Source organism: Notolabrus celidotus, chromosome 23 (genome assembly GCF_009762535.1).
Source record: "Notolabrus celidotus isolate fNotCel1 chromosome 23, fNotCel1.pri, whole genome shotgun sequence".
Lineage (NCBI taxonomy): Eukaryota > Metazoa > Chordata > Actinopteri > Labriformes > Labridae > Notolabrus > Notolabrus celidotus.
Window position 1 is genome coordinate 7055646 of NC_048294.1, and position 21956 is coordinate 7077601.

The 21956-nt window shown below is 36.9% G+C and overlaps 2 protein-coding genes across 2 annotated transcripts in view; both read right to left on the reverse strand.

The window, feature by feature from the left end:
* Positions 1-959: 959 nt before the first annotated feature.
* Positions 960-19289, reverse strand: LOC117807790. The gene is made up of 24 exons (XM_034677193.1): positions 19200-19289; positions 18921-18956; positions 16974-17273; positions 16571-16834; positions 15145-15258; positions 15008-15023; positions 14830-14927; positions 14592-14654; positions 13710-13775; positions 11282-11335; positions 10958-10993; positions 8525-8809; positions 8134-8406; positions 6549-6824; positions 6150-6452; positions 4733-4996; positions 4377-4619; positions 2633-2737; positions 2520-2535; positions 2349-2443; positions 2023-2070; positions 1623-1691; positions 1472-1531; positions 960-985 (listed from the first exon to the last, which is right to left on the reverse strand). Exons 1-24 carry the CDS (start codon positions 19234-19236, stop codon positions 978-980), a joined length of 3129 nt encoding a protein of 1042 aa, XP_034533084.1. The 5' UTR covers positions 19237-19289; the 3' UTR covers positions 960-977.
* Positions 19290-20891: 1602 nt separating this feature from the next.
* Positions 20892-21956, reverse strand: part of LOC117807134 (obscurin-like) — a 58020-nt gene continuing 56955 nt past the window's right edge. Inside the window, exon 18 of the mRNA XM_034676206.1 lies at positions 20892-21214. Within this exon, the coding sequence (XP_034532097.1) occupies positions 21207-21214 (8 nt within the window). The 3' untranslated portion in view covers positions 20892-21206. The remainder of the gene's footprint in view (positions 21215-21956) is intronic.

The following is a 21956-nucleotide window of genomic DNA, read 5'->3' on the forward strand; positions in this document are numbered from 1 at the left end:
CCAAGAAAATATATATAGACATATACATACACACACATATCTATATGTACATGCATACATACACCAGTACATTCATGCATACATATTAACATGCATACACATCCAAATATATTTTAGCCAATCACATGCTGACCAAAAAAAGGTGTAGGGTGAAAACAAGGCTTATCCTGTTAGTTACATAATCCAGCTTCAAGAAATGGTGTGACTTGTGCACGGGTATTCCAACATTTGAAATTATTTTTACAGCTAAAACATTGGAATTTACCAATTGGTTGTGAAATCTGAGATATTTCCCCTTTTACAGGCATATAAGCCAAATATGGTCTTTTATATTCAGTCATACACGTGAGTTAATAGCTGATGGACATTTCTCTGATGGACATTAACCCTCCTGTTATGTTGCGGGTCAAATTGACCCTTTTTAAAGTCTATTTAAGGTAATATATGTCTTCCAAACCAGCAAAATCCAGCATAAAAATCTGGGCAGCATGTGACAGAAGAGGAGTCGTGTTAATTTATCAACATCACTTCATAAAAAAAAAAATTTCAAATAAACAAAAATCTATGTCATGTAAAACTAGTGTGTTTATATTTAGGGCTTTCCAATGTACATTAAAAAAAGTTTTAACATTATTTTTTTATGATCATTGAACCATTATCTGTGAGGATTAAAGAACACCAATGGACTAAATCTTGATTTAAATGGTTAGTAATGGAGTTAAAAATTTGATTTAAAATCAATGTGTATCAGGATTGTTTTGGGGTTCTGACACTTTTGGATAATTGAATATGCCCCAGGTCAAATTCACCCAGGAACATTATTGCTGTTCCAGAGAAATGAACATAACAGGAGGGTTAAGAATTGGGATTGAGAGATTTTTTCCTATCTTATAATTGTGGCATTTGGTTGGCTGAGTTGTGCTACCTGTTTCTCTTATTGCTGAGTCTCTCTTGTTCTGTTGATGATGCCCTTCTTTTCATAGACCTGGAATAAAATCACAACAAATCATTATAATTACTCATTAAAATGAAAATAATCATTTACCATTTTTAACATTTTCGGCTATGAAGAAGCTGTACTTTGTTTTCAGTGAAATCTCAGCTTTTAGTTTTATCAATTATTTTCTGTATAAGGTAAACAACTGCCATCTTTGGGCTTCCTGACCTCTATTTAGAAACTAATGGACTACATCCATCTACGGTATGTTTACATACAACAGCTAGTAATGAATTCAGTGTCGTACAATTTTTTTGAGGTGGCAGGTAAATTGAAATTTTCTTTTTAAATCATGTTAAACTAAAGTCAAATTCCTTGTGTGTTCAAGCATACTTGGCGAATAAAGCTGATTCTGATTCTGATTAAATGGCTCAATTAAGTGTAGAAAAGACAGCTGTACATAATTCTTATTTACCCATAAAAAGGTTATTAAATACAAATAAATAGGTGTTAACCGTATGCCTATGTTTGTACCTGTTGCTGAGTTTTGATTCACATAATCCCCAGAGACATCTGTTGAAACATCAAGTTTACCTGTGAAGATAATCTGGTTAAGTTTTCCCATTTTAGTAAATCAGATGAATTATTATGCATTAATTTCATGGTTCATATTTTGTATACTCACTGTATATCTGGAGATGATTTAGCTCAGTAGGAGGAAGAGTAACAGCAGTGTTTTCATACACCGTCTCACCTGAAAAATGTAGAGTCTTCTTGGAAACATTTTTCTTCTTCATTTCTTTATAATTCCAGAAACATATTGTCGCTGCCGGGCAGAAACCTTATTTCTCCATATTTTACCTTTTTTTAATTTAACCAACGCTCCTGATATGTGTGTCAGAAGGCTTTCTAAAAAGCTTGTGGTTGAATCTCATGTTGTGTTTAGTTTTGTGAAAACAAACATATATATATATATTTTAATTTCCTGGAAAGTAGTGGTTTTGGAGATACAAGGTTTCTGCCAGACAGTGATGATGTGTAATATCATATAGCTTGTTGTGGAGAAAAAAAAAATGATACTGTACCATTCCCTGTGCGGTTTGGATCGATGGATTCATAGATAGAAAAATCACCTGCAGTAGAATAACATCACATGGAATAATAATTAGATCTTCAGAAGAACTTATTCAAGCAGAATTACAAGATACTGACTTGGTTTAAAACAATGATATCTAAACTGCTGCAGAGAAAAGCATAAAGCATAAAAAGTTTGTTCACTTCCTATCTGTTTATCAGGTTATGCATCATTTTCACCAGAGCAAATCCTAAAGTTAGGAAGTTTATTTTTCTGGTGCAAAACATCTGTTGTTAAATAGTCCTGAAAGCATTTACTATAATCTGGATGGCTGACCATGGGCAAGAGAAGAGTAAACATGTTGATATTCATCCTGGTTGGTAATTTGATCTGTAGCAGAGCCCCGATTGGCGTTCAGACTCTGGAGCATCCTGAAAGAGGGAACACATGCTTTGAATGTGACTTCAAACATGGCATGTTCACAATGAGAGTCGAAGATGTACCAACCCGTGAGAGTGTGGATCTGCAAGAAACAAGATGCTTCTGTTACACAATGCTCACTGCATAGTCGTACCGATCAATCACATTTTAAATGTAGAATATAAATTGCATAGTCTCACCTTTGACTTTTTTGCAGTAACACAGCAGAAGTACCAGAACAATAACTCCAACTCCAAAAAAGAGCCCAGTAAGAACCGGAACAAGAGACAAGGATTCTGGTGTTGCTGAAAGAAAGTTGCGGTGGGCATAAGTCACGGGGTCATATCTGAGCTAACCTCTTCTCCAAAAGCTCACCAGCTTCACTCAAACACTTACTTGCCACTTCATTCATAAGACTGTTGACCAAATATGTTTTTCTTGGTTTCATCCATAGCAATAAATATCACTTATGACCTCTGTTTCTTTTCTTTCTTTGTTTTAGCTCTGAGCTCTTACATTACAGACATGAGTAAGCTAACGGATCTCACTTCTTTGGTCAAGTTGGGATGTTTAACATGAAGCTCTTTGGGAATTATTGGATATGTTATCCTCCAAAGGCAGCTATGAAATTTCAATAGATGAGTAGTTCAGTCAGCGCTGTTACAAATGAGGGACATTGAGTTAAGTATTCTTACATCTAAAACTGAGGCTGGATGTTACAGACTCACATTACCTGACTGTTATTGTGTACTGGGTCAATGACTGATTGGCCAGTACAATACACAACAAATCCTGAACTTGGTCTGTATGGTTTGAATTGAGCCTGAACACGAAGCGGCACCAAGGCATTAGTTTCTTTTGGATTGGCACATGATATCTGTACATCAGAAAACTCTATGTACACATCCCATAAATTGACAATATGAAATTGAATTGGGGTTTTTTGTGTGGGTGTGGCAAATTTGCTCAATAGCGCCCCCCACAGTATATTTAACCTGCATTCACCAAATTTGATAGGTGTATGCTTCATACCCGAACCTACAAAAAAGCCTCTTGGACCTACGTTGTAAACCCAACACAATGTCTGCTGTTTCCAATTGAATGTTAAACTCTGGTGTATTTTTTGCCATTAATTGGGTAATTTCTAATCAAACTCTCTGTTTATCTGATCCACTTAAAACTTGGTTTTCAATTAACCCTCAAAGACCTAGACAGCCGCCGGCGGCTACTTGTTCTTAAATGTTTGATAACTTTTGAACCGCTAATCCAATCAACAAGCTTTAAAAACTCAGTTACAGCGGCCCACTCTCAGCTTTCCATTTACCACATTTGTCTTATTCAGCATATTCAAAATAAATTCAGGAGAGTCTGGCGCCCCAAAAATTGGTCTAGATCTTTAGGGTTAAAATAAGACCTCATGAACAAACCTCGAACAAACCTCAGAGTGCCATGGTGACTTGCCCAATTTTCAGTTTCTTGCCATAAAACAGGAAGTAGTTGTCCCTCAAACATGACAGTCTTCAATCTGCCTCAAACTTCATATTTATGATAAAAGACTTTGTCAAAGCGTCACCAACTGTTATTAATCCAGTAAATTATTTTAACTGCATGGTCTATAATAATATTGTTTTTGCAGTACAGTAGCCCTATATGATACTTTGGGTGTTTTTGCCACCCAGTGTCTGATTATGGCTCATTGGCTGTGGATAAAGTGGGTGGGTCCAACCAATGGTGGTTGTTGTTTACTTAATTTAATTTGTATTGATTTAAATATCCAACACTCCCAATCACGTGTTGTATTTCATGATACATTTTTGATCATTTGAAATCAGAGGCAAATAAAATAAACTGAATTTTTACTCATGAAGTGGAATTAAATGCTATAACAAGACAAATTCAGGAAAACAAAAAGTATAAAAAATGAAACGTTTTTATCATACTTACATTTTATTGCCACCCAACTCTGTGGTGACTGTTTCTTCCCACATTTACATTTGTACAGGCCTTCGTCTGACTTAGACGCTGCAGAGATTTTCAGCGTCCCTGCAGTACCACTCCCGATGATTTCGTCATTTAGAAAGAAAAACACGGTGCAATTAAATGTTCCGTTCTTCAACTTGCAGCCTAGAGTGAAAGAATCTCCCTCGGTGACAGGATGAACGGGACTTATCAGGATCATATTTTTTTCTGTGAAATAGAAAATGATACAATTTTAATTACAGAGCTAAACTATATAAAACACACGGGATGTTGACTGCCACAATCAGCAAGATTTTTAAAATGATTTAAATGAAACATACTGTCAGCAGAGATGTTGACTGCATTGCTGAACTCTCCTGATCCAGACTCACACCAGTACACCGTGTGAGCCTCCTGTACTCCTGAAACTTGGCATGTTGCTCCGGTCATTGTCCCGCAGTCCGAATTGTCTGACCAAAAGTTCTTGTCATTGGCTGCCTTCACTCTCCAGGTGTCAGAGCTTCCCTTACAGCTCAGTGTGACAGAGTCCGTGGTGAAGTGTTGCACTCTGTCAGAACTCACTGTGAGAGACGCTGAATGAGTGTCTGGAGGGGGGAAAAAAAAGAGTGATGAGAGGAAAGAAAATATTGATATAATGGGACTAGAGACGCCACATTAATAGTGTGATTTTTAACTCTTTCATATTGTGAATGTTTTGCATGCTCATATGTCAGTCAACATCTAAGGAATGTGCCTTTAACCATTTTCTAATAATTTGAGATAGTGTTTCTAATTTTCACGAGCCATTTGACAACAAAAAAGAGTTAAAAATATTGCACTTTTATATAAAATGAATACAAGAATACATAAAAGTTTACCTCTTTACATTGAATTTTCAAAAAAGAACTTTTTCACGTTATTCTAACTTTTTAGCTGCAGATTTAGTAACTTTCACAGCTGTTTACTGAGCTTCAACTATTTTTATTTTTAAAGCTATATTTTAGGGCTTTTTGCCTTTATTTGATAGGACAGCTGAAGAGAGACAGGAAATGTGGGGAGTAGAGAGTGGGGGATGACATGCGAGAAATGGTCAACCGGCCGGGAATCGAACCAGCAACCCCTGCGACGAGGACTGTAGCCTCTGTACGTGGGGCGCTTAGACCTCTAGGCCACCAGCGCTCCAAGTTTCAACTATTTTAAACAAGACAGTTTAATGAGAAAAGAATGTTTATTTATTTGTGTAAATCCTGTGTATATATTTGTACCTGAAATGGGTGTGCACTCAACTCTCTACACCTATGCTGATTCCTAACTTGCTGCATGTGCATCTATAAATTCCACTAAACAATAAATCAATCTTCCTTTGTATCGCCCCAAAAATCACAACAAACGTTATCTTGTGATGCTTTTACAGACATAGCAGGTCTAGACCGTACTCTATGTTATATTATTAACTAAGACCCAACACTAAAACAGGGTAATACTTAGTCTTATCTCATCTTAATCCACCACTTTGCAGTATTTAGCAAGTAACAGCAGCAAGGACAAACTTCCTTTAACAGGCAGAAACCTCCAGCAGGACCAGACTCATGTTAGACACACATCTGCTAAGACCGTTGTGGCTGAGGGAACATCGCCCTATAATCCTGTGATAACTCCTTTCAATTTTCAAGGAGTGAAAAGCTCATGATTGAACGCAATCGAAACATCTGACTGAAGTCACAACAAAAATGAATGTAAACAAGTAGACAAACTGACCTCCAGACCAGACAAACTTTGGATCACTGTACCGCGTGAAATATATCTCGTCCCCTCTTCCAGCTCTACACACGTATCCAGCTGTGTGTGTCTGTCCGTGAACGACATGGAAATGAAGTGCAGACCCATTGCTGCTACCAGGCAGGAGCTCATAGCTGTAGGACTTATCAGATAGTTTTGGAACAGCTTTATACCAGAAGAACCTCCATCCTGCAGATGGATGTTCAACTTCACAGCTGAGAGTTACTGAATCTCCAGGACTCAGCCAAGACGGAGACACAGCCAGAGTGGGCTTGGGTATATCTGAATGAGAGACACAGAATGAGTGTCATGACACATAGAGGAGAACTTGTAATGATTTTCTGTTTATCTGACATATTTACTGCGAATGTCACTTACAGTCATATACCCTCAAAGGGATGGACTCACTCCATGCCGTCATGGTTAAACGGTCACTAGCTTTTATGCCGACACAAGAGTAGTCTCCAGTGTGAAGTGGACCTGCAGTAGTCAAGATCTGAAGTTGTATTTGGGGAATATAGGAGCTGCTGGTTTTCAACTCATACACCCAGTCAGTGTTTCCTTCATCCTCGATCTCACACGTGAAGATAATCAGCTCTCCTTTATAGATTTTAGTCCACTTGGGTTGTATGGTCGCAACAGCCTTGTTTGGGACTGGTCAGGTAAAAAACAAAAAAAACCAATTAATTATTGAATATTTTTCAATTTAGTACAGTATTCAACCCCTTTATTACAGTGGCCGTGAGAGCTCACAGCACTGCAACTTAAGAAAACACATGCAAAAAGACAAAACACAAGCAAATTAAGAAAACATCTTCATCAATTTGACAACACAGTCCTAAAAGACTTGTGTTCAGCAGATTTCAATTATGCTACTTTGTTGAGTTACCTTGAGGAGTAAAAAATGAAAGAAGAATATAACTTAATTATTTAATATAAGAAGTAGATGTGATTAGAGGAGAAAACTCTCCTAGGTTTGGGTCCCTAATATTTACCCTACCTGGCCACCCCTTCAAAAGCCAGCACCCCAGTCAAAAAAGACTTGCTTAAGGTTTCTATCTGCTATAACAACATGCTCACTGTATATTATCCCTTGTACATCTTTTTATGCGGAATGCTAGATACTTGAAAAAGAACAGTAACAATGAAAGGGGCTAAACAAAGGTTCCCTGCTGGAATCAACAGCAACAATTTTAAACGTAAACTAAAAATGTATTTGAAGAGTTCATTTGCAAAAACAGTTAACTCACTTTTGGAAAACTTAAAAAATGTTTAAAAAAACACGTTTTTTATATTACTAGCTTTTGGTATTCAATGAACTGAGGTTGGGTGGCTTTGACTAAGTCAAAATGACATTACTAATCAGAGGTATCTTGAAAATGTAACTTTATTAGGAATCTATATCAAAAATAAATATGGTTTTTGAAAAATGTATAAAAACGGAGTTATCTGTTTTTGCAAATGAACTCTTCATTTGTTCAGTCTGGCTTTTATTTAGAGTTCAACTATTTTATTACTTACTTTTTACTGTTGCATTGATTTAAATGTTGCTTTATTATTTTACTAATTTTAACTGTTTATCTTATTTTGTTTTTATTTATTCATTTATTTATTTTAATTTATCTAATTTTATTTTCAACTCTTATCCTTACCCCTTTTTAAATGTATTTATTTTAACTATTAACTTTCTTAATATTACTTGTGCATTAGTCTCTATTTTAAAATCCATTTCTATTCCCTAACATGTCTTACCATTATTTTATTTCTGCTTCTTGTTTTCAATCGCTGTAAAGCACTTTGGGTTGCATTTGACTTGTATGAAAGGTGCTATATAAATAAAGCTTGATTGATTGATTGATTGATTGATTGATTGATTGATTGATTGATTGATTGATTGATTGATTGATTGATTGATTGATTGATTGAACACCAAGATGTTTTACTGACACAGACGGGTACTCACAAAATGTCAGTGTGACTGCCTCACTCCACTGTGTTGATGAATGAACGTCTCCTTTATGTCTACCTTTACAATAATAGTCTCCATCATTGGAAGCACCAACTTTTCCAATCTTGTACTCATTGGACCTTGGTGGTATGTTAGAGGTGCTTGTCGTCCATTCATACTCCCATTCGATGCCGTCACCTCCCTGGATCTCACATCTGAGAGTTTTCGTCTCACCACTGAATATCTGAGTCCCGTTGGGCTCCAGAGTCACAACAGCCCTGTTGGAAACTGTTCTCAACAAAATAATAACAAGTAAGAACAAGAATAAAAATAGAAGATAGGTGGTGTGTTGACAGAAATTGTAATTTTGAAGGCACCTTTCTTTATTCTGAAACAAACCACTCACCTAGTTGGTGAATGGTGACAAAATCGCTGTCCTCTGTGAAGGCTGACGAGAGCATTCTATCTGCTTTGCACCAGTAGTCCCCTCCTTTTGTGACACTGATAGTTGGGTTAAAGCTAAGTCTGCGATTCCTCACGGGTATTTCCACAGAAGAACCATTTTCTCTTCTAAACCATTTGTACCTCCATCCAGAGGAGAAGTAATCCACGGAGCAGGTCAGCGCCACTTGTCCTCCCACTGGTATGGTTGTGCTGTCAGCTCTCAAGGTGACATTCACCTGTTGTGCTGCTACTTAATCATACAAAGATGTGAGATTAATTGTTTTAAAAGTTATTTCAAACGGAAAGCTTTCTGTTTAGCAATTTCTGACATCCTGGGACCCCCCTCATATAGCCATCTTTGGCAGAGCCTTGCTTGATTTGGCAACTACAGAATCACAAAACAATGTGATAGCCTTTGTGTCCCTGGATGCCCGGAAAATAATCCTCTTGCTTTGGAAGTCTTCTCAACCACCCTTATTTAGAGTTTGGCTAAAGATGTTTTAATTCTGCTAAAATTGGAAAAGATAAAATTCACGATCAGGGGCTCATCGGATAAATTTTAGACCCACTGGAGGCCTTTACATGATTATGTAGACCGCCTCCTTCCCAAGAAACTGGCCCCATAGGCGACGGCCCCAATTCAGCCCCTATTTTTACTTATGTACCGCTCGTCCCTGGTTGCTGCTCTCCCTCTTTCTCTGCATGTCACAAACTATAAATCTTCATGTCCCATTGAAGTAACTAACTACAGGTCTTCCTGGGAGTTCTTGAACTCCCTTGTCTCGTAGGCTCCTCAAGATCATAGCTGCAGACGGCCTGCTGTGGACCTGGAGTCTGTTTGAGCTGCTGTTATTGGGTTTTTTTTACCTTTGTTCTCTGACTTTACCCATCTTTCATTTCTTCTGAAATAGTCTGAAAACATTGGCTATGAACTGGTGCTATATAAATATTGACTGTTTAATCCAGTGATTTTCAACCACTGTGCCGTGGCACACTAGTGTGCCATGACAGATCGTCAGGTGTGCCGTGGGACATTATCAAATTTCACTTAATTAGTCCAAAAAAGTATTATTCATATACTGCGAATAATTTGCCATGGAGTGCGTCTGTGCCTACAGTGTAGTGACTGGGGGAATAATTCAGTCCTCGTCCATTTACTGACCTGCGCTCCCAACCCACTGGGTGACAAAAAAGCACAAAATTCTGATACTACCTGCAAAAGCTATTGTAAATAAGATGCTTCGCCCTGACACAGTTAGAGAAGTAGCCGAAGTCCCTCTCTCAGATAAATAGATTCATACATTAAGAGACTAAATGTGTCATTTTTTAAAACTTGTTTGGAGGTGTGACTCAGGATTTTTTTAATGGAAGAAATGTGAAGAAAATTATTTACAACAAAACACATGGGGCCCAATTGTTTCCTGCTTTTGAAACTTGTATGATTAAATCTATATGTAAAAGAAGGCTGCTGCACGCCTGCTGACTGGGAAGAGACGACGTGATCACATGACGCCTGTACTGGCTTCTCTTCACTGGCTTCCTGTCAGTTTCAGGATCCAGTTTAAGACTGTTGTTGGTTTTTAAAAGCCTAAATGGGCTGGTGCCACCTTATCTGTGTGAGTGTTTGCACCTACATGCCAGAGCACTAAGGTCAACGTACCAGGTGGTTTTAGATGTCCCAAGAACGAGGCTCAAAACTTGAGGTGACTGAGCCTTTGTGGTGGCTGCTCCCACACTGTGGAACAGTCTGCCTCCTGATTTAAGGCATGCTCAGACACTTGAGTATTTTAAATCTCTACTTAAAACGCATCTCTTCGCACTGGCTTTTAATACCTATTGAGCAAGACATCCTACATTTTATTTTTGTTGTTTACTTATTGTGGCTTTTTTCTTGTGTTATCTATTGTGTTTTAACATCTGTTCTTTTTTAATTACTATTTGTTTTTATTGATTGTATTTTTTAAGCTTGAACAGCACTTTGGCCAACTGTGGTTGTTTTTTAATGTGCTATATAAATAAAGTTGACTTGACTTGACTAAATGTCCCTCTGACCACCAATGCGCCTCCAACAACTATTGCGTCCATAGTTAGATATAATAGTTGTAACACACATAAGGAGCCAGAAATAGGTCATTTGTTTTCTTTCCTCATTTAGCAAATATATGATTTCACAATAAATACATATGATCAGCTTGTTTGAATCTGTTCTTACTTCCTCACTTAAAATCAAACATACATCCCCAAAGATAGGGTTGAGAAAAATGACTGCTTGGCACACAGATGTGCAAATAACTTAGCTTCAACACTTTCAGAGAAAAAGGAAATGAGTCAGAGTGACAGTGATGGGAACGGCTCTAAATAAACAGAAAAACAGAAATAAAAGTTGTGTAATCACCTTCACCATGTCCATACTTTATGGAGGAAACCGTCCCTAAATAAAGATAGATACTGCATTAGATCTCAGATTGACAGACATTGTTTAAATAAAACAACTCATATAAAATGTGAATTAATGAGATAAATATAATAAATACAGGTTATTATTTAACCTTTTTGATACAGTTTCCAAAACAACAAAAATAAGTCAGGACATGTGCCACATTTCTGCCTACAGTGTTCGGCATCAGTCATGCAGATTAGATGCATTAAACACACTCACTGAATAAAATACCAAATTTAGAAAAAAACTTTAAATAGTAGAAGCTTCTGATTTACTTACAGAAAAAACCCAATATCCAGTGCGAAGTGAGTCCCATCCTCACGTCCAGTTTTCACACTCTGCCAGTCTGCCTCTAGGAAATCAAATCACAACGCAACGTCACCTCAGAGAGACAAAAACTAAATCTACCACCATTACACTTTTTGCTCGGTGGGTTGCAGTATTTGAGAATCTCTTCTACTTCCTTCCCCTTTTCAGAGAAAATGTCTGAAGATGGTTGGGCACCGTTTTGACACTACTGTCTCTGTAGTTTTTGAAGTGACTCAAAAAGTTTCAGTTGTTTTTTTTAATTTAAAACACAAACTTGGGGGGGGGGCAACTTGAGCAGCTTGACATTGTCTGTTAAAATGTTCAAAACTTAATAAAAATAATTTGGAAAAAAACTAACTCAAACTTAAAGCTCCTGTGAGGAGTTTTTGGCTGGTCATTAAACAGACTGAACATATATTGATGCCCCTTGATGACATTTAAAAATTGAACCAGACCATTGATAAAGGAGTGGCTATTTCTGCGTAATGTAAAAAAAATGGCAGGAGGTAGGTGTCAGACTAAGCATTTAACTGCAAGCTGGTGAAACATTTTTCACACGTTATGTCAAAAAATTATGTTGAATGACACATTTTTCTGTTAAATACAGGGAGGGATGAGGATGAGATGTGTTGTAAAGAAACACTGATTTAAAGTGTATAGGACAAAATCAGGAAAGGCTACTTTGTCCACAAGGGATGCCAAAATTTAACTCAACCCAAAAGTTCCTCATAGGAGCTTCAACTAGTTGGCTATTTGTATTCCCTTTTTAATGATACGTATTTCAGACATTAAATATTTTATTTAGATTTGAAAAAGATACAACAGTAAAAAAAAAAGTATTCTACATTGTTAGAGTGAATAGTTTGTATCCATTATTTGTTAGTCCATAGTAATTTTTTTTAATACTTTATTCATAGATTTTCAATGTATTAACATGTAACACAAATACAGAAAAAATAACAGAGGTGGGCAAACGGAAACAAGTACACATAACACACTAACAGACCTACATGAATAAATAAAAAATAAACACATAGACAAAGGAAAACCTACTCTAACAGGATACATCTATATTAATTTCTAATGAAGTTTAGATACATCACATAAACTAACACATGTACAAATATAACGATCTGAGATCAGTCGCAATAGGTAGGACAGAAATGGTTGCCACATCATGTCAAAGGATTTTTTCCATATGTAACAGATTGGTAATTTCTGCTGGCCAGGTCTTAAAAGAAGGGACATCCCTATTTTTCAAATGAGTTAAAATATTTCTTTTTGCAATAACCATACCATATTGTATCGTTTACCGATATAAGTGGGTAAGAGTGGAAAGATGTCGAGTACTACCGAAGATCGATGTGCAAGGGTCAGGGGAGATGTCACAGTTATACATGTCAGAAAAATACTTGAAAATATCAGACCAGAACTGATCTAATTTGGGACAGAGCCAGAAAAGATGACCCAGAGTTCCCCTCAGCTGGCTTACATTTTGGGCAAGTTGGTGAGACAGAGGGATAAAAAAAGTGTAGTTTGGTGCAAAAGTAATGTAACCTGTGAAGAACTTTAGACTGAATAAGTTGGTGCTTGGGGTTTATAGAGCAGTTGTGAATATGTCCATAGTCATTTCAGTTGGTATTCTCAAATAATTTTATCTAGTAGACTAAAGTGTCTCGTTGTCATTTTGAAATAATGCTGACTTTGAACTAACCCTTTTTTATTTTTCTTTGAAGTCAAAAGAAGAAGGTTGATTCCAATCTGTTCTGTGTCAGTATACACAGAATGAGGAAATATTTCCACACAAAAAAAACAGGAAATGAAGAAAGTTATTAGAAATCAAAGAACTTTGAATAACAAAAACCCCCACATATTCTAATATAAGAAAAAATGCGTTATAGGTAAGAGCATTTTTAAGCTTCAGTTTGATGAAAATCTGAGAGGATTTCCTGGTACAGTATCCCTATGCATACAGTATACTGTCAAGACTAGTAAATAAGAGACCTGTTTACCACTAGTGCATTGTATTGAATTAGTGTTAGATTTGAAAACTTCACCCATGGGTCTTTATTTCTTTAATTATACATTTTTAGGTTTCTTAAACATTTCTGGATTTTCTTTTCATGTAACCCCAAAATGACAAAGTTTTTTAAAAAGCATTCACTCACAGCTTGATGTTAAAGACAGTTTATTGCTGCATATGATAATAAAGGATCAACTTTTCCAAGTATCTAATAGCTCCAGCTAAAAACTGAACACACAGCAGTATCACATTTCTACATTACATAATACACTTTTCTTTATAGACCTGGAATAAAAACAGAAAGAGGAGAGATAAAAGGTTAGTTGAAATGTAGTATGTATTAAACAGATGCACATTGTGAGGCTGGATTCTTACCAGTAAGTGTTCCTGGTTTGACTTGAGAATAAACAGTATCATCGGATTCTGCTGGAAATGACTTCCCTATGAATGAAGAGATTATAAGTTTATGAGTAACACTCCAGGCTGGATGTACAAGATCTTTACCTGAAAGATGTATTATCTAGGTGAGGGTAAATATAACATAATCTGCATTAACAAAGACATGACTGTAGTGGAAATTACTGCATGGGCTCAAAATCACTTCTCAAAGCTGTTGCCTTCAAACACAGTTTGTCGCTGCATCCACAAATGCAGGTTACAGTATTACTGTACCATGCAAAGAGGAAACCATGTATGATACAATGATACAAAAACACTGGCGACTTCTCTGGTCCTGAGCCCAGTTAAGATGGACTGAGGCGGAGTGGAAAACTGTCCTGTGGTCTGGACAAATCAAAGTTTGACATTCCTTTTGGAAATCATGAAGGCTGCTTTTGAAGTTCTAAAGAGGAGAGGGACCACCCAGGTTGTAATCTGTACACAGTTCAAAAGCAAGCATCTTTGATGATATGGGTGTGCATAAGTGCCCATAGCACAGGAAGCATACACATGTGGGAAGGCACCATTAATGCTGAAAGATACATACAGGTTTTGGAGTAAGATATGCTGCCCTCCAGACCATGCCCTTTTCAGGATAAACCTTGCATATTTCAGCAAGACAATGCCAATGCCAATTCATTTTATTGATTTAACCTGGCGTTTTTCATCTTATAATGATATTTTCAAGTATTAATTGAATTAAAATTTTACAGAAAGAATCTCCACATTGTACTGATATATTTTCTTCTATGGTATCAGCATTAGGATGCAGCCATTGATGGCCTGAAAAATATCTCAGTACTCTTTTAAAGTACTAACCTTTGCTTCTTATGTTTTTAAACTCAATCATAGAGTACGTGACTTCATTCAGTTCATCAGCATCTGAGATGTACACAAGGAAAAAAAACAGGAGACGGTCACGAAATATTGTCTTAAATCTGACAGTTTAGAATTTGCTTGGTTTGGTTATTTTGATTTATGTGATTGTCTGAAATGATAAAGCCTTAAATACAAAGTGACTCATGAAGCTTATCCTGTGTATTTTTTAAAGACTAACCATTCGGGTAAGAGGATTGCACATCAGTGGGAGTTCCGCTGTGGTTAATCACTTCATCTTCAGCAGAGCCCTGATTGGTTCTCTGAGTCTTTTTGATCCTAAAAATACAGCAACAAGAAATGTTTTAAAGAAGCTCTAAGAAAGCAGTATAGACTTGAGGGAAAAGGACTTTACCAACCTGGCAACCTTTGTTTCTGTAAAAAAAAAAAAGAAGAAAAATAGAGACAATTGTTTAATTTGAACTAGCTATCAGCAATTGCTGATTTTGAATCATCAATTTGTAATTCATCAAAAGTGAAAAGAAAAGGGTCTTACTCTTTGACTTTATGTAGAAACACAACCCCAGCAGGAGAATGATAGTTAAGAGTCCACCAAACAGTCCGCTGAGCAATGGCAGGAGGAATGAAGAGTTTTCAGACTGAGACACTTCTAAAAAAAAAAAATTAAAAAAGGTTACTTATCTCATATATATATGTAAAACGCACAGTGCTATTATGTACCAGACATCCCCACACGAATAAATGTTCACCCATGAAGTTAAGGATTAATTTAATTGATTTAATTAACTGAAGTATGTCACAAGTTAGGTCGTAGGTATCATGAGCCTCTTTCACACATGCACATTTCCTGATTCTGTTAAGGTGAGCTGCTAATCCAAGTGGCCAAATTTTGAACCCAGATTCTGTTCAAATTGTTTCCATGCCTATCCACTGGTTTCATTTTGGGGAGAAGTCCACGTTAGTTGGTGTGTGACTGCAGCAGGTAAAATGCTAGGACATTTAACAGTGGAAAGGCCGGGTGATGACGTTCATGTTGAGCTGAGGTTCTGAGCTGAGGTTCTGAACTGAGATGCTTTTTTCAGTTGACAGTGTAAGTTTTATACTGTGTTGTTCAAAATGCAGAAATGTCCTTGCAAAAGATGAAGGGATGCAAAACGGGACAACCCTTTAAGGAGAGCTGATACGCCATCAATAGTCAATGACGACATTTATGTAAAAAGACATTTTAGCTTACTTGTTAGCTAGCTATACTAAGACATCAGCATGGTAGCAGTTTTCTAAGGCTTGTTCTAAAGAAAAGGGCCCACAATACATTAATCATAACATAATACTAAATTAAGTTAAGGTGTTAACTTAAATTCGGGAGCAGAACCACACCTAAACCACACCCTCAATCACCTGACAAGCCTACTTAAATGTAGCCAGCCTACTTCAACCGTTTGTCTGTGATTCTTCAACCCACCCTCCCTCACCTTTCTCTACTCCACTCAACCTTTTTCGTTATGCCCTTCTACTCAACTTGTGCTCACTTCTTCTATGCCCTTGTCTACTTCCAGGTACAACCCGGGTCAAGATCAGCTCGGCAGGATAACGCTGAGACGGAACCCCCATCCTGAGTCTCCTTCTGCTGGGCCCCACTACGCACTAATAATTAATTAAATGTTCAAACTTATATCCTTGCGTGGCGTGGTCCTTGCTAAGTGAAGATAGTAGTAGTGGTAATTTTTCAAATCTTATTAAGAAACAGATTTCTACTAGAACTCTGTTCGGAGTGTCCCATGAAGCCCCAACACTTAACCCGGACAAGAATCAGGACACCCTCCATCTAAAAAATCCTGGTTGAGTTCCTGAAAATGGCAGAGCTTTTATCTCCCCATTTTAAATAAAGTCTCAGCATTTGGAGACTTATGTAGCTTTAACATAAGACGTGTAGAAGAAGAGCAATTTGGAAATTCAATTACTTTGAAAAGTGATGTTGACTGCGTTGCTGAATTGACCCAATCCAGACTCGCACCAGTACACTGCTGTTTTTTTCGTGTGTTTGTTGATGCTGCACGTAGATCCTTTCATTGACCCCCAGCTGGAACAGTTTGACAGATGTCCCGCCTCAGTCAGTCTCATCACTCTCCACTCATCAGATTTTCCCTCACAGATGACTGTGACAGAATCTGAGGTATTGTGTTGCACTCGGTCAGGACTCACTTTGACTGATGTTGACTGAGAATCTAAGAAAGAAAAATTACATATGAATGAGTTAGGAGTCAAATCCTGCAGAGAGATCGTGACTGAATAAAAACAGTGCAGTGGAAACAACAGTCTTGATATTGATTCAGTCTCATTGTGGATTGAGGAAAACATACTTACCTCTTGACAAGACAAACTTAGGTTTGCTGAACCAAGTAAGATTCTGTGCATTATCTCTCTTAACTCCACACACGTAAGCTGCTGTGTGTGTCTGTCCATTAACAATGTAGGAGTTACGTTCAGTTCCGCTGCTGCTGCTACACAGGTTCATTTGATTGTAGTTGTTTGATCTTCTGGGAACAGCCTTATACCAGTAGAACAGCCATCCTTTATCTGGATCGTTTACACTGCAGTTCAGAGTAACTGAGTCTCCAGGCCTCAGCCATGAGGGAGACACAGTGAGAACAGGTCTGGGATTATCTGTTGGAAAGTGATATAACAGAATAAAACCAGTTCTTATCAAGTGACACTGCTTGGTTTTGATTGGTTTAATATATAACAGACTTCAGCAAAAACCTTTTCTCCAAAGAGTTGTGTTTATTTGTAAAGGCAAATTTGGTTTAGTGTTAAATGAAGCACCAATAAAAGTTGTTTTCATTACCCTGTCATGTGTATAATCAACTTGAATTGATTCAAAATAGAAACATTTTTGTTTTGTTAGCTTTGAATGAGCCATTTATATCTACATAAGAAGCTGGTCCCCTTCCACCAAGTCGCCATCTTGCACCACCATATTTCCAAGGTCGCACAGAACAGACAAAATAGTAACGTACATTTTTTTCTAATCAGTGGATGGCCACCAAAATGCACCGGTTTGAAGACAAAAAAAAGAGAGTGGTTATCGTTCAGCACCAGTCACATCTTACTGCCTGATCTCATCTTAATCCACCATGAGCAGAGCACTTTGCAGCATTTAGCAAGTAACACTGGCAAGGACAAACTTCCTTTAACAGCCAGAAACCTCCAGCAGGACCAGACTCATTAGACGGCCATCTGCTGAAACCGAGTAGGGCTTGGAAAGAGGAATAATCTCCCCATTTCTACAGATTGTACCTAATAATAAAACCTTAATATAATAAGGAATGGTTGTTTTGAAACACAATCCAAAATTTTGTAAAGGAAGTAGATATGACTGGTTCTGTAGCCCAGGGGTTCTGAAACTTTTCAGCACACGACCCTCAAAATATAGGTGCCAAAGACTTGCGACCCCGACTGTCCCTCAAAGTGATTTAATGTGGCTTCATTTAGCTGGTCTGCAGAAAATTAGCCTACCTACATGAGCATGTGGCTGTGTGAGTCCAAGGTTCAAGGATTCAAGTTTTTTTATTGTCATACCAACACAAACTGTCCCATGAAGTGGAACAAAATTTTCATAAAGTATGGTATAAAGCCACAGTAAGAAACACAATTAAAAAAAGAAGACAAGCAAGAGCATTAACCTGCAGCTACTGATGCTTTTGATAAGTAACTGTTCACTAACCCTAAACTTAGGAGTCATCTGGCAAAAAGAAAGGCAGAAATCTCATTACATTTTCTATTTCAAGGTTTTATTTCAAGTTTAGCTACTATTTTTGTCAATATTTTTTCGTATAAAATGTACTCAGTTTAGATAACTTTAAAAAAACTCTCTGGAAGACATCTCACGACCCCCATTTGTGTCTCGCGACCCCCCAGAGGGTCCCGACCCACACTTTGGGAACCCCTGTTGTAGCCTACATGTAATCATTATCTTTCAATGACCTCAACAAGAGTGCTTTTGAAATTACAATTCATTCAACACTGGCTTTAAAAAATGCAGCAGAAGTCACTTTACAATGCATCAATGTTTACAGAATATTTACAGTTAACACCTTTTCCCAACAGTAGATCTAGACTTAGTGGCCTGTTTGTGTGTTGTGTAATGCTTTCTAAGCATTAATCATATGCCTCTTTGTGTTCATACATGGACAAAATATTGCAGACACTGACTGAAATGAGCCACAAAAGATGACGTCATCTCAAGATCTAAGCACTAAGTTTAGACTCATCTGGAGGAAATGAATAGACCAAGGAAGACTGTGTAATCACCTTCAGCACGTCCACAGTGGAGGAGAGTATTCAGCACTGTAATAAAATTTGATATCTCATTATGCATGATCAAACTGACAGACGCATTCAGTAACAGTCAAAGTTTCCATTTAAGTTTTAACAGCAAAGTGTTAATAACAAACCTTTATTGAATGTGAATTAGCATTAATAAAGCACTATTGATGCAAGCAGGGACCAAGCTTGGAAATAAACACAAAACTGTAAAGATATACTTTAATGTACTCTGAATGCCACAAAAAAAAAAAAAAAGGTACTCACTGAGAAACACCACTGCACAGAGCAAAGTGTGTGCCATCTTCACATCCAGCACTGACACACTTCCTTTGTCAAATACGTCCACTTTGAAGTTTGAATGTCAACAATGTGCATAATGAGGGAGAAAAGCAGATGCCACTTATGTTGTCATGGAGTCACATGTTTCTTACCCAAACTAAATATGGCCCTGGCTATATTTCCTTCCCCTTTTTAACAACACTATCAATAACACTGAATTGTTTACAGTCCTCTGAGGCAATGCAGATACAATTTAACTCTAGGTTTTTACAAGAGTAATGCTAAAAAAAAAAAAAAAAGAGTTAAAAGAACTTATCATAGCAGAAACAATGCAGGAATGGCAAAGTAACTTTGAACATCCAGTGGACGTTTGTTTATTTTGTTAAGGCACAAAATTTGAATTCCATCGCCAAATCTTTGCACCTGACTGATGGAGATTTTAGCCTTTAGAGCGTCTTTGTTATTGTTAGCTTGAACTTTCATATAGTGTTTGATCTTAACATTCAACACATATTTATTTAACAGAGTACAAATGCCTCGGTTTATCTTTAAACAATGATTTAAACTTCAAATCTCACTCATCAGAATTGTCTTTTTTCTATCCATTTCTGTTGCTATTAAACACAAATGCAGTCAAGGAACACGACTTTTTGGAGAAACCATAAATATGCTGTTATGTTGCTCAAACTATTGTACTGAAGCAGAAAAAGCCAAGTCACACCACATCAGCATGACCTCATGGAATACAACTTCAAGCTTCCTCTTCACACTTTAACTATGTGTTGTTGCAGTGTTGGTTTCGATCATTCAGTCATCACTTTTGCTCTACTGCTACAGGATAATGTTGAATTAAAAAACAGGTCAGTCCTAGACCACAATTTAGACGAGTTCTCAAAACCGACCAATGTACACCATAGACCAGGGGTTCCCAAAGGGTGGGTCGGGACCCCCTGGTGGGTCATCAGACACAAATGGGGGGGTCGTGGGATGTCTTCCAGAATGTTTTCTTTTAAAGTGATCTAAAAATAGTACATTTTACTCATTATAGTAAAAAATATTGACAAAAATAGATGCTAAACTTGAATTAAAACCTTGAAAATAGAAAATGTAATGAGATTTCTGCCTTTCTTTTTGCCAGATGACTCCTAAGTTTAGGGTTAGTGAACAGTTAATTATCAAAAGCATCAGTAGCAGTAAGGTAATTCATAAAGGCACAGGAAACACAGCCACATGCTCATAAAGGGAGGGTCGTTTTCTGCAGACCAGCAAAATGAAGCCACATTAAATCACTTTGGAGGGACAGTGGGGGTCACGAGTCTTTGGCACCTATATTTTGGGGGTCGCAGGCTGAAAAGTTTTGGAACCCCTGCCATAGACTGATATTAAGATAGTAATGTGTCCCTGCTTCCTATTGGCTCTCTCTGCTGTCCACTCAATTATTCAAACTTATCTGTCTCTAGTAACTTTCTAGGTCCCAAATACACACAGGTTCATAGAAATACAAAAACAAGGTCAACAAGTCCCTTTTCTGTAAAAGTAACTCCTCTCTGTGGCTCAAAGGAAATATTGCAGACACATCTGAGTTCTTGTATATCCGCTTTATTCTTTATTGGATCACAAACATCAATAGATTACAAAAGAAAATATCTATCTCTATAAAGAAAAGCATAAAAAAGTAATTAACAACTGTCCTATATTGTTATTTTCAATGTAAATGTTTTTTTGATACCATATTTAAAAAATAAAAAAAGACTTTGATCAAATAAAAGTAATTGATGCTACTCATAGCTTACTTTTACATCATTTCAAAGGACAAAAAAATACACAGGTTTCCTTTAAATACATTTCTAAATAAACTGTACAGATATAACTGTTTTAAATGGCTAATACATGAGCACATAACTATCATATAAAAGCTGCAAGCTGGTATATGACGCCAGGACGTGTTATTCATCTCGTCATCCTTTCCTTTGGCTTGTTGAAACAGGACCTTTATTGACCTGGAAGAAAAAGCAAAGAACAAAAAGTAATGCATGCTTTCATATGCTTAATTTAAGTTTACAGACAAATCCTGCCATTACTGTTTGCAGCAGCAAAGGTAGCTGGATCAAAACATTAGACAGCTGCTGATGAAGATACCTTAATCAGATGATCTTGGCGTTATTTAGGATTAACAAAGTACGTAGACATTGGTTACATTAAATAGCCTGATTATAGATAGAGAAATAGACTTGATCATATCCACCAAATACTTGTGATCAAGTGCATGTAACATCATTCTACCATGCTAGTGACATCAATCAGTTAACATCTGCATGTAATTATTACAGACTGGTTGTATTAGCATATATGTATTTTATAATAAATAACTATTGAGCATGTATTTTATTTTATTTTATTTACCTATTTTTTATCATTTTTTTGCCACCACAAGTGTACTGTAATGATTACATGCTTCATCCTGATTAGCTTGTTTGCCTGCAGGGGAACATTTTATTTTTTTAATCACCTTGCAATGAATGACAAAATACAATCAACAGGTCAATCAGAAATAAATAAAGTTACTTCTTATTTTAATATTCTTGATCTACTTCTAAAGATTATCTTAGTCCTCTGAGTGGCCAGTGAATCTCAACTCAACTCAACTTTATTTATATAGCACCTTTCATATATATAAACATGGAGCACAAAGTGCTTATCAAAATAACTAAGAGACAGAAAACAACAGTAATGGCAAAATTA